The sequence below is a fragment of the Miniopterus schreibersii genome (genome assembly GCF_964146895.1).
Source record: "Miniopterus schreibersii genome assembly, chromosome: 11".
Classification (NCBI taxonomy): domain Eukaryota; kingdom Metazoa; phylum Chordata; class Mammalia; order Chiroptera; family Miniopteridae; genus Miniopterus; species Miniopterus schreibersii.
Genome location: NC_138111.1, coordinates 27,995,015 through 28,007,502, shown reverse-complemented (window position 1 = coordinate 28,007,502; position 12,488 = coordinate 27,995,015). Strand labels below are relative to the sequence as shown.

The 12,488-nt window shown below is 55.9% G+C and overlaps 1 protein-coding gene across 1 annotated transcript; it reads right to left on the bottom strand.

Moving 5' to 3' along the window:
* Nucleotides 1-919: 919 nt before the first annotated feature.
* MYORG (myogenesis regulating glycosidase) lies at nt 920-12,061 on the bottom strand. Its single transcript, XM_081152253.1, is given in 5 exon segments — nt 920-4,769; nt 4,771-4,834; nt 10,268-10,354; nt 11,535-11,769; nt 11,993-12,061. Coding segments are annotated over 5 exon segments (2,607 nt in total). The 5' UTR covers nt 12,060-12,061; the 3' UTR covers nt 920-2,615.
* Between the last annotated feature and the right edge of the window lie 427 nt (nt 12,062-12,488).

Sequence of the window (12,488 nt, the reverse complement as noted above, 5' to 3'; positions counted from 1 at the left end):
CCATCTCAGCTTCTTGAATCTCTCTTTTATGGTGTCAATGAGGGAAAGGAAAACACTTCTTGGCCTAGAATCAGGCCCACTGGGTGGCAGCTTCAGACACACACATTTCAGCTGGCTCACCATGTTTGGACGTATTCAGGCCAGGGCTGGGCCATGCTGTTGGCAGGTGGGTGAATGTTGGGTGGGAGGTTCTAGGCATCTGGATGCAGAGCACCAGGCTCCAGTCAATGTTAGTTACTAATCTCCTGTGTGACTTCAGGCCAATGCCCTCTTCTCTTAGTGCTTCAGTTTGTTCATTTGTGCTTTTGTGAATAACCAGGCGATGGCAGAGGCCAGACTAGAAACCAGATCACAAGCCAAGGGCCAGTTTGCTAGAAATTGGCCAGACAAGGGCACTCTTCCCTTTGGCTTGCCCCTGCACACAGTGAGTGCTCAGTGGGCGTGGTCTACCCCTCCCCCATATAGACTGTAAAATACTGCTGTCTGCCCTCAACACCCTTCTAAGGAGTACTCTTCCTCCTCCCTGCCAGATTACTTAGGCCTTACAGATTACTTTATCCCTGAGTCTACAATCACTCCATAGCACATGGCTGGGCACCAGGGCCTGGGGAGGCTCTTCACTGAGTACCAATTGATATATGCTCTTGACAAAGAGGAGAGGGAAGCTAATTCCACTTCTCATCTTCTGGGGACTCTGGAATTCTGTCTCCCAACATCCTACCTACATATATCTCTTCTTTTGCCTTTCTCCTGGATTACAGTGTCCTTTGAAATACAAGCTCAGACCTCAGTGGGTGCTATGCGCAGAGGTTTGGGAAAAGGATGTCACATGCAGGTCCAGAGGCAGTCAGTTGGGCTGGGATCTGGGGCCTGGAAAAATCCTTGTCGTTTATAAGCAAGAAAACAAGGAACAGTATTATAATAGCTACCTTTTATTGAGCACCTACTTGTGCCAGGCACTTTACATACATCTGTACTTATAATTCCCACAACAACCTGGGAGGTAGGCATTATTATCACCATTTTACATATGAGGAAACAGGCTCAGGGAGGTTAAGCAGCTCGCTCAAAGTCACACAGCTTGTTGATTAGTGGTAGACTCAGCACTGGTAATGGAATGCCCTTAAATCTTCATTAGGCATTCCTCACACTGAGAAAATAGAGGGGGTGGAGGGGGTGGGCAAAGAGATGCATTCTCTAGGGGCTGAGGGAGTGGTTCTGCTGTCCAAGCTGTGGAAGGAGGCTGAGCCCTGCACTGTTTCCCACCTCTGGGCTCTGACAAGCCACTTCCCCAGACTCAGCTGTCAAGTCAGGAAAAAACGCTCTGGCTGAGATTGTTCTTGTTAGAAAGGGAGAATGGCTGAAATGAAAGACCTTACCCTGTATGTGTATTTGCAGGCGGAGATTTGCACTGTAGTGCATGTGCTGAAGCACACCACCACCAGAATAAGAATATCACTCCCTTTTAGGCCGCATCCCTGCCATGTACAGGGAGTAAGGCAGCTGAGGAATCTTGAAGAAGCTGTTTATTTCCTACCAGAGTACCAGGGACATCGCCTGGGAGGAGGCCAACTCAACAATTAAAGTCTCAAATTTGCTCCCTGCCTCTCCCTCCAGGCTTATCTTGTCTCAGTGGTGTTGTGTTCATTCTATAGATCCAGAGACACTTGATGCCTCTCCCTGCCTCCCTCCCTCTCCTTTCTCTCCCTTTCTCTCCCTCTCTCTCCCTCTCTCTCCCTCTCTCTCTCTCTCTCTCTCTCTCTCTCTCTCTCTCTCTCTCTCACACACACACACACACACACACACACACACACACACAGAGTCTTGGGTTAAGGCACCAAGTCTAGCTTGCATGGTCTTGCAAGTCTTTTCCCATCAGGCAGTGCTGAGCACACGTGTACACAGGGCTGAGCGCACATGTATACACAGATGGGTTAGTGTAGTGTTAGGAGTCTCTGCGCAAAGGAGAGACGATGATGATGGCGCCATGATGATGATGATGATGGTGCCATGCTGAACCAAGTCCTCCTGTCTTCTGGGAGGGAACCTCCTGCCTCCTTGTGAGTTGGCCAAGCACCCCAATCTCTTCTCGGCAGCTGGGGTGGGACCAGGTCAGTCACAGTTCAGGCCAGTGCTGAGAACTCAGGGCCTGGCTTCCAACTCCAAGGATATACCCTGTCTAAGTGTGGCAAGGGGCTACTTTGGGACCTGAAAGAAGACCAAGTCCCCGCTTCAGAAGGACAAGATGGTCACTCAGGACAGGATGGAGAGTGAGGTTTCTCTTTGTGCTTTTAAAACCCAACCATGTGTAACAGAAACTGACCTTTTCGCTCTGAACTCACTCACCCCCAACCCAGAGAAAAGGTTTCTGCAGACAGGGGTGAGTCTGGGAGAAAAGGGCCTGTTAGGATTGTGCCTAAGAGTGGGAGGTGGCTTCACTGCCCCCTCCCCTGACCCTACGGGGAACTGGGTGGAGCATATTTATGTTACCACCCACTTAGTGGGTGGTACAGAGACAGGGACTTCCTGGGGACAGACTGGGTGGTTGAGGGAAGGTAAAAGGCCTGCAAAAAGCCTGGGTTTAGAGATGTGGGGTTGCTGGGTCCTGGGCTGGGTCAGGATGCCCAGATGAAGTAGGCAACCTCGTCCAGGTCAACGGGATAATCGGTGAGCAGCACTGGGGTCTTGTCAAAAAGCTCACCCTTATAGCTGCGCCACTTGCCCGCGGGCAGGTAGACATCGCGCTCCTGCTTCCCAGGCTCCAGCACCGGCGCCACTAGCAGCGTGTCCCCGATGAGGAACTGCGAGTCGATGCGGTGGGCTGTCTCATCGCCCGGCGCGATCCACCAGAGGGGGCGCACGATGGGGTCGCCCGTGTCGGTGACCTCACCGGCCAGCTCAAGCAATAGCGGTGCCACGAGCGAGGCCCTCAGTGCGGCGAACTTGTGCGCGATGGACACCACTTCAGCGTCGTATTGCCAGGGTGGGACTGAAAATTGCATCGCGGGCATGAAAGCGGCCACCTCCAGCCAGCGCACGTAGAGCTCGCGCTCCGGCACCTTGCCGCCGCCGGCGGTGCGCTCGGGCACCACGTTGCCACCCACCATGTCCGGCAGGATGAACGGGTAGCCCAGCATGCTGACGGTGAGCACAGCGGGGATGAGCGAGCGCAGCCCCAGGTCGTAGCCCCACACCGAGTCCCGGTCCACCAGGCGGAAGAAGCAGGAGATGTTCTGTGACTGGTAGCCCACGCGGACCTCAGCCAGAGAGAAGAAAGGAAGCGCCATCTCAGTGTAGCGCCGGCTCCATATGTTGGGGTCCGGCAGCGACCTGTAGGTGCTGAAGTCCCGCGGCAAATAGCTGACCTCGCCCGCGTCGAACTTAAAGGAGGCCACGTCGTAGCGCGAGCGCAACCGCCGCAGGTGCCCCTGGAACCAGTCGCGGGCCTCCGGGCGCGTGAAGTCCAGCACCGCACCGATGCCGTTCCACCAGCGCACCAGCGCCGGCAGCCGGCCCGTGGGTTCACGCACGAACAGCTCTCGCTCCACGCCCTCGCCAAAGGACGATGAATTGTAGTTGACAAATGGGTGCACCCAGAGCGTGACTTGAAATCCAGCATCGCGCAGGCGGCGGAACATGTCACTGGCGTTGGGGAACTTGACCTCGTCGAAGTCGAAGTCACCATAAGCAGGCGTGTACATGTCGTCGATTTCCAGGTGGCTACTGTTGAAGCGGTGCTGTAGGATCTGTTGGGCGAAACGCTGCACCTTGTCCTGGTCCACCGCGCGCCCATACAGCACCCATGTGGACCAGATGGGGTCCCGGAAAGTCTCGGGTGCTGGCACCCTCGACGGCTTGTTGAAATAGCGCCGTACCATGTACTTGTGGATGGAGGTGACATCTGAGCCAACGCACACGCGGTAGCTGAGCTCCAGAGCAGCGGCAAGGCCGGCGGGGGGCTTGAAGGGCGTGTTGTCGTAGCGAGCCTGCAGCCGCAGCGAGTGCTCTGTGCTGTTCCAGCCCAGGTGGAAGGGCACCGAGTCGTTGACCTTGATGGCAGCCGCGCGCGAGGACAGCCAGTAGCGCTCGAGGATGCCTCCGAATGCTGCGTCGGAGGAGTACACGTCGCTGGTGACGAAGGGCTGCGGCTCCAGCTGGCCTTCCAGCCGGATGGGCCAGTGCTGGGTTCTCATCTCAGCGCCGCCGTACCAGTGCGCCGCCGCGTCCCCCAGGAACATGGCATGCTCCACGGCGCGCCCCGGGGCCGCCTCCTCCCAGCGCACGCGGTAGCACATGACTGTGTCCTTGGGTCGCACCGTCTGGATGAAGAAGTGTAGCGGGCGCCCATCTGCCGTGCGAGAGCAGCCCAGCAGGGCGCCGTCGCGGCTGCAGGAGTCGAGGTCCAGGGCGCCAGAACGGAAGGCCAGGCGGAAGACCTGCTCGCCCTTCTGGTTGCGGATGGAGAAACCTCCGCGGTTAAGGTCCAGCAGCTCGGCGCGCAGACGTTCCGCTTTGCGCAGAGAGGCGCTGTAGTAGCACCAGGCCACCACCGCGGCCAACACCAGCAGCAGCCCCAGCACTGCTGAGCCCAGCAGCGGCTTCACCTCTTTTGATGGCTTAGGCTTGACAGGTGAGAAGTTGTCAGGCAGGAAGGTGTACATGGCTGTGGCCGAGGCAGCCTCAGGGCTCTTACGGCCTGTGTCACGCCCAGGGCGTCGGCGGGGGTAGGCCTGGCTCTTCTCCGGCGGATTTTGGGGCATCAGCCCTCCAGTTAAGGAAGGAGCGGGCAGTGGGGCCACCTGACAAAGCCCATCTGAACCTGGCCTGCCAGAGTCTGGAAGGGGAAGAGAGATGTGGAACTGACCTCATTCCATAGTATTTCCATTTGCTTCAGCAAGAAAGAAGAGGTGTATACTTTGGGAAGGTGTATTCTGGGACATAAAGGTTTAAGAAATGGCAAAGGTGAGACTTACCAGGACAATCTGTGTCTTACCCTTTCTCAAGGGCTCTAATGCTTGCTGAAATTAGGACGGGATGGGGGTGGGGGGGGTGGGGGGGAGAGAAATGACATGCATCCCATTTTTGTGGGGAAGAAACAATCCAGACAGGGTCAGGGAGCTGTCCAGATCACAGAATATCAGACCTCCTGGGATCACACATGGGGGCAGTTCAAGCAGAAGGGAAGGGGAGAGATCTGGCGAGGACCTAGTTTCTAGATATGTGGCCATGGTGGGAGGGGAAAAGCATAATTTGGTCTGTTCCTTGAGACCTTTAATAGGGCAGTAGGATGAGTTCCCTTGTCCCCAGAAGGGGAGAGGAGAGAGCAAGGAGGAATAGCTCAGGCATGGAATTTAATCAGAAACCAGATTAAATCTGGAGATTAGATTAGTCCTAGGGCTTGGTTTGGAGGGAGGCAGGGTTGGGTTCAGACATTAGGGCTGGGGTCAGGAGCCTGGCCTGAAGGCCATGGTAGCTGACTTCTCAGATCTTTGTTCTCAAATTCCACCCTGCTTTCAGCCACTGTTCACCAATCCATTTCCCTGCCCACCTTCCTGCTCTGCTCCCAGCACCGCATCTGTGGGCCAGCTACCACCAGCTTTGTCTCTGCCACTCACCCACTGTCCTGCGGCCCCTTCCCTAGTTTTGAACACTGTCTCTTCTCCCCTGTGTTATTTCAACACTTCCCCTATAGACCTCCCTGAACTCAACTTCTTTCCCGCAATGCCTTCGGCTTATAGTAACCATAGTGATCCTTCTAAAGAACTTATCAGGCCCTGGCTGTTGTAGCTCAGTTGGTTGGAGCATCGTCCAGTGCACCAGGTGGTTGCAGGCTGGATTCCTGGCCACGGCACATGCCTAGGTTGTGGGTTTGATCCCTCAGTCAGGGCACATATGGGATGCAAACGATTGATGTTTCATTCTCACATCGATGTTTTTCTCTCTCCCTCTCCCTTCCTCTCTCTCTAAAATCAATAAAAGCATGTCCTCAGGTGAGGATTAAAAAAAAAAAAAAAGAAATGATCAGACCACATCTTTTCCTAGAGAGCTTCTCATGACCCCTGTGATGAAGTCAAGAAGCATAAGCTTTGCAATTGAGGCTCAAGGCATGATGTGGTCGCATCTCATTACATGTCCAGCCAGGCCTATCCTATGACTACCAAGCTCATTTCTTCCCCAACCTAAATACTTCAGACCACCCACTTTAGGAGATTTCACCTGCCTACCTTGGGCCAATGTCTCTCCCCAACCTACCAGCTCTCCAGGGATCACCTTCCCCCCCCCCCATCAATACACACACTACACACATATACTCTTACACACTGTATTTTAACTTCCAGATATGGGAAGTGAAACGTAGACTTGGGGGGGGGGTGTTGCAATCTGCTGCTCAAGGCTACTGAACCTTCCTTATTTAGCCCTCAGGGCAAAGCCCAACAAAGAACTAGCCCTAGCCAGGTGCATACACAGACAAACACAGAGGAGAAAGGAGAGGGAGACTGGCAAACAGTAATTAGTCTCCTCCCAGATGCCAGTGTCTGTTTCTAAGTCCCCCACAACTTCCTGGGAGATGCCAAAGCTGTTCAGAATCTTTATCTCCCCCACCTCTCCCATGAAGAGACTATCAAGAATGCCAGGTACATATCAGAATATTGATCCCAGGTGTCAATATATGGCTCCCCACATGGCCCCTCCCCAAGGTGCTATCTCAGGGCCTCATTCTCTGTGCTTTTTGCCCCCCATTCCTTAAGCTGGTCAGTTCTGGTTGGTCAGGAACAGCCTTTTATTCCCTTCCTCTCAGCCCACATAACTTAGCTTTCAAACTCTCCACCCCAGTATGGGCTCCCCTTCCTGTAGGTAGGGGTTAGAAAAGTTCTCTTGGGAAATGCAGGTAGTAATTTTTAGCTGATGCCCTCAAGCTAAACAGAACCCAAAGAAGGCTTAGATGGCCCAGGCCAGAGCTGCTATGCATTTATATTCATTCATTCAAGATAACCAAGACCCCATTTTGGGCACTAAGGTAATAAGATGGAAAGGCCCATAGCTGAATAGGACCCCTCATTCTCAAACTTTCATATTAAATGAGACCACCTCCTGACCCCTGGAGGCATAGAGAGGCCACTGAGGTGACCTCAGAAGCCTTTTCCAACACTTAATTTCTGAGAGTCTTAACTTTCTAGGATTTGGAGGTTCTTTAATGAAGAACTGGAGCCCACAGGCCTGAGCACCCACTCCATGCAGGCCCAGTGCTGGTCTCCCAAATGCCATGACAGCGTCCATCCCAACAATAATGCTGAAAAGAGGCATAGCTACAGTGCCTATTGTACAGATGAGGAAACAGTGGCCCAATCAGAAAAAGGAACTTGTTTGAAGTCACCCAAGTAGCAAGGTTGACTGAATCCAAAAAGCCAAAGTAATCCTCCACAGCCTAAGTTTTAGGAGATGGGAGATAATGGTCTGACCGGCTGTCTGAATACAGCAGAGGAAAGGAGCTTTGTGGTCAAGAGGCTGGGACAGGCTTCCATCAAGTGGGTGTGGGCATGGGGAGGCCTGTTTTTCCAAGGGCTGGCGCTGCTGCTTGCTACAGGAAGGACTCTTGGGGGTGGGAAATGGGGAATTTTAATAGCATCTGGTACCGGGGCTGTGGGGGAAGAACAGTGGTTCTGGTGTTAAAGGCGTCTCTACAAACTCCTGTAACCTGCCGCCTCCACCATCAGACCAACCACAGGCTAATGCTGACAGGTGGGGTCAGCCCTAGCCAAGACTTCTCCCCACTTAGCTGGGTCAACCTCAATCTTGGTTGCCAGCCCCTCGTCGGATATGAAGAGCAGGGCCCTGACCGGCCAAATTGAGGGGAGGCCATCTCAAGCTGAGTCGTTTGCCGATCACAATTCCCAGGGGAATGTGTGGAAATGTCAAAGGCAACTCGATCCGGCCCAATTCCCGGCTCAGCGGCGGGATCCAGGGGGATCGAGTGACTGCGCCTACATTCTAGAATACCCCACCCCCACCCCCAGTGACCCGCCTAACAGTTGCAAAGTCCAAAGGGACAGACTGAGGTCAAGGGGCCTGTCCTCCCACGGCGACTCAGGTGTTCAGGCTCTCCCCACCAACTCAGCAGTAGGAGTGAAAGTTAAGGAAGTGTGCTCCCTCAGACTCCCCCAAGCCCCTCCCCCTGGACTTACTCACGGCAGTGACCCCAAAAGTGGGGGTGAAGGTTGGCTCCTGCAGATCTCCACGCTAGCCAGAGTTCAGCTGCCACCACGCAGCTCGGAGCGCTGCCTTGTTGGGGACAGCTAAGGCCCCGCCCTCTGGCTGCTTGGCCACGCCCAGATCTTTTGGTCTTGCCGGGAGCCTGGAGTTCAGCCCCGCCCCTGGCGTCCGACCCCTCCTCCCACATTGTCACGCGGACCTGAGGCCCAGCTCTTTGACCCCCACTTTCCACCTATGGCTCTGTGCTTAGCTCCAGGCATCTCAGGCGAGCTGCAAGCCCTGTGTCTCCCGGCCCCGCCCTCGCCTGCAGGCCCGCCCCTGCCAGGGCGTTGCTCACCCGCTTGCGGGCGGGGCTCTGCTCCAGATCTGCTGGGAAATGTAGTTTTGGAGGAAGGAGCCGCTGTAGAATGTTAGGGTTCTCGTACCCCCAGGCTAAATTTGGGATATGTATGAGAAGGAGCGAGCCGCAGGGTAAAGGGGCAGGGCTGACTCTTGGGATCCCTTCCCCTCCAGATTTGGGCAGGTGGGGGCCATTTCGGTATAACGCTGTTGCTAGCTCTCCCACATGGAAAAAGAGTAGTGGAATTACGGGAAAATCTCAGCGGCTCAGTATAAGGCGAATCCAATCAAGGACCCCACGGAGGGATCTTGGTTTCACCAGCAGGGAGGCCCAAGCTTTCGGAGACCAGCAGCATCCAAGATCAGGGACCTAGAAGACTGCCTTCCCCTGGGTATTTTGCAGCGTCCTCCCATTCCCTAGTGACAGGCATTCCTGTGCTGCGAGGAAGTGGGCGTGACCCGCCATACCCCTGCCCCGAAGAGGAGTGGGGTGCAAAAAGACTGAAGATCCCAGAGCACCCTTTGCTCCCAGAGGGACATAGAAGCAGGGCTCTGTTTTGTAATTTGAAATTTCTTGGTCACGAAACCCTCCGAAAATTGTTTTGGACCCCTTGACTTGGGTTGGGGAGGACAGCAAGGTATATGAACATAGGCTTTTGGGGGGCTGTAAAGAAGACTCCCGGAGTAGAGATAAAGAGCTTTGGATATAGGGACAGGGCTCTGATTGCAGAATGGAGGAATCTGAATCTACTGAGATGCTGGGGCGAGGAGCATCTAAGTTTGGGTGTTATTGGCAGAATATTTGCTGGAGGGCCCTTTCTGCATGGCTAAGTGAACCCATTAGTTTGGGCTCTGGGGTGGAGGGGAGGACGACACCGGGTGGATACAGGGCTATTTTTCTGTGTCAGGAGGGCACTCAGGGCCAACTAAGGCAAAGTACTGAGATGATGGGAGTGGGGAGGGCTCAGGGCAGGTTGACTTTGAGAAACTGCATCTCAGTTTAGGGGGCGTGGCAGAGGCCTGAGTGACTGGTTCCCCATTGCCAGATCTTGCTGGGTGAGGACACAGGAGGCAGCCTATGGGGTGAAAAGTTTTTTATTGCTCAGCCCCCTTGGCCTGGCCCCCCGCTCTACCAGCAGGGGTAGACAGGGTAAGACTCGGACACAAACTCAGGGTGGACAACATAGTTGTTTCTCTGGGGGCCACCGGTCTTCTTAAAGTGACTTGTGTCCCACCTGTGGGGAGAGATGGGCCAGCCCTTTTGGACCTTCATCCGTCTGATGCCAATTCTCAGTGCTAACCTTATCCCAATTTTTTACACCTAATACTGACCCGAGGCTCCAACACTGACCTCGGGTTCTATGGTCAAATTTTTGATTTCTAATACCCAGCCGTTAACATTGACTTCTTACCCTCTACTTCAAGCCCTGAATCTAACGCGCTGATCTCTTGACTCTAAGCCCCACTGCCAACCTGTAACCCCCTTAATGCTGGCCTCCACCCTTTCCTAGAGGCCTCCATGTCCTAGCCAGTTTTGACTTCCCCATGGCACTGGCGCCCCCTGGTGGCATATTTCAGTCAGTGCACCTCAGCGGACAGTTTCAACCCCAACTAACCCCACCCCCACCCACCCCCGCCCCCTGGGCCAGGGTTCCTGGCCGCGCCAAGGGAACAGCCCCAGTGTGCATATGCATTTGCCTGTGTGCGCCAGACTTACCTAAGGTTCGGACATGGGTAGTATGACGGCGGGGGAGTTATAACAGCACATTGCATTCCGGGCCGGTGCTCGTAGGGCAATACACTCCTGGAGGAGGAAGCGGTGGGCAGGGAAGGGCTCGGCCTTTTGATTTTCCCCTGCCCCCCAAGCCCAGACCAGGACTCCTCTAAGTGACGCCTCAAGTGTCAGTCCTATGGCTCGGAGATCCTCCCCTCAGGCCTCCTGGTCACCACTGAAGCCTTCAAGTCACCACTGAAGCATCGCCTCTGGGAAGACACCTGAAAGTCCCCCTCTGGGTGAGGCCTCGTTTCTGCCGCCCAGGAGGGGCCGTGGAGCACGCTGGATTCTGGGGAGGGTCGGGCCCCAGTCGTTGAGAACCTGGGGATCCCGGGACCCTCGCCATGGGACAGCAATTACTCCACACTATTGATGGGGTGACGTTTCTGAGGCTCAGGCACTTTCTCTCTCCCCCGTTCCTTTGTAAGGGATAAGACCCAGTCTCACCCAAGGAATCAGTCTCTCTTTGCCTAGGGAGAGGTGGAGGGGATCACCATGGGGTTAGGGACCGGGTTCAGGAACACCCACTGCATAGCTCTTTAGACTGACGCGGACATTGGCGTTTTCTCAGGTTCAGCCCGCCTTGTCTGCTGCGGGGAGCAGAGAGAAGGCTGCGCTGCAGTCTGGGCTCCGGCCTCAGTTTTCTCGGCAGTAACATCCGAGGCTGTCTACCTCTGGAGGTGGTGCAGGGCTCCGAGGAGGAGGCCAGGACCCTTCTGGTAATCCAGTTACCGTTTCCTTACTCACTTAGCACTCGGCAATAACCCTGCCCATTCCTGACGGTGACCCGAGGCCCAGGAATAGAGGACACTTCTGAGAACAGGTCCCCAGGACCGGGTGTCCAGGCAGGGAGTGGGGCTGGCGGGCGCGGGGAGCAGATGTGACCGGTGTGCGGGGTTTCTTAATAGAACCCTCCGGGGGGGGGGGGCTCCAGAACAGATGCAGGAGCCAGGTTGACCTTGAGCACAGTTCGGGAGGGACAGGATCTGACACTTGGGGGAACCGTCGTGCAGGTTCTCCTGCTTCAGCGGTCCGCTCAGGCCCTGGGGCCAGAGGGCAGGACAGAGCCCAGTAAGGCGGCAGAGCAGGCCTGAGGCGGGTGGGGCCTGGTGCAGGGGAGAAGGCTAGAAGTGGGGAGGGAGGGCTGCACTCGGCGGACCTGGCTCGGTTGGGGGCGGGGCCCTGCGGGAGGGGGCGGGGCCCTGCGAACCTTACAGTCGGCTCCACGGAGCACAGAGGCCGCGGGCGGCGCTCGGCGCAGGGCGCCCCGGAGGCGCAGTAGTCCATCCCGCGCAGGCAGTAGTGGCGGCCCGAGCAAGGGCTTTCATAACCCTGGAAGGGCAGGCGGCCCGGCAGCGGGTCCACGCACCCGCATCGGGGCGTGATCTGCGGCAGCGTCTGGTTCCGTGACAGCGAGTTCAGCATGTTCACCACGACTTCGCGCTCTGGGTCCGCGTGTCCCAGCCCGGAAGACCCAGACAGACAGTCGCAAGAATGGGAAGAGACAGGGTCAGAGACGGGGAGAGATGGAGACAAAAACAGGGACAGATAGAGACAGGGTTACACCCTCTCCAGGGCCCTCGGCCCCCGCCTGGTCCCACAGGTCCCCACCTCTCCCTTCCTGGCCCCCCGCTACCCGCTCCCTTCCACCGCCCCCCCGTCCCTCACCATAGGCATTGAGTCGCTCCGGCTTAGGAGGGTACTCCAAGGGCATTCCTCGAACTGCTGTCTCCATCCCGGCTTCCTGGAAATGGGAGGCACGCTTCCTCAAGCTCTGACCTGGAGCGGCCCCCTTTTGGGGGTTCTTCCTCCCAGCACACCCGGACTAGCCCCGGGCTGAGCCTTACCCCGCCCTCCAGAGGCCCCCCTCCCTGCCCGGCTCTGTTTGGGGCTGTCGCCCAGCAACGCGTTTACTCCGCCTACGTGAGGAGGGGTGCGGGGAAGGAATGAAACTAGTTGGACCGGGTCAGCACCCGAGCTTCTAACCACCTTGCCTCAGCGTTTACCTTGAAGGGTTTGCCTTGTTAGAGCGTCTCGCTAACAAGGTGTTTTCAGTATTGCTGGCCCATCACAATCCCCTGTGAATTTGTGAAAAGTTCTGATTCTTGAGGAAGTTCTGATTCAAAGGGGTTTCGTCAACCTAAGGTCAGCCTCAGCCTCAGCC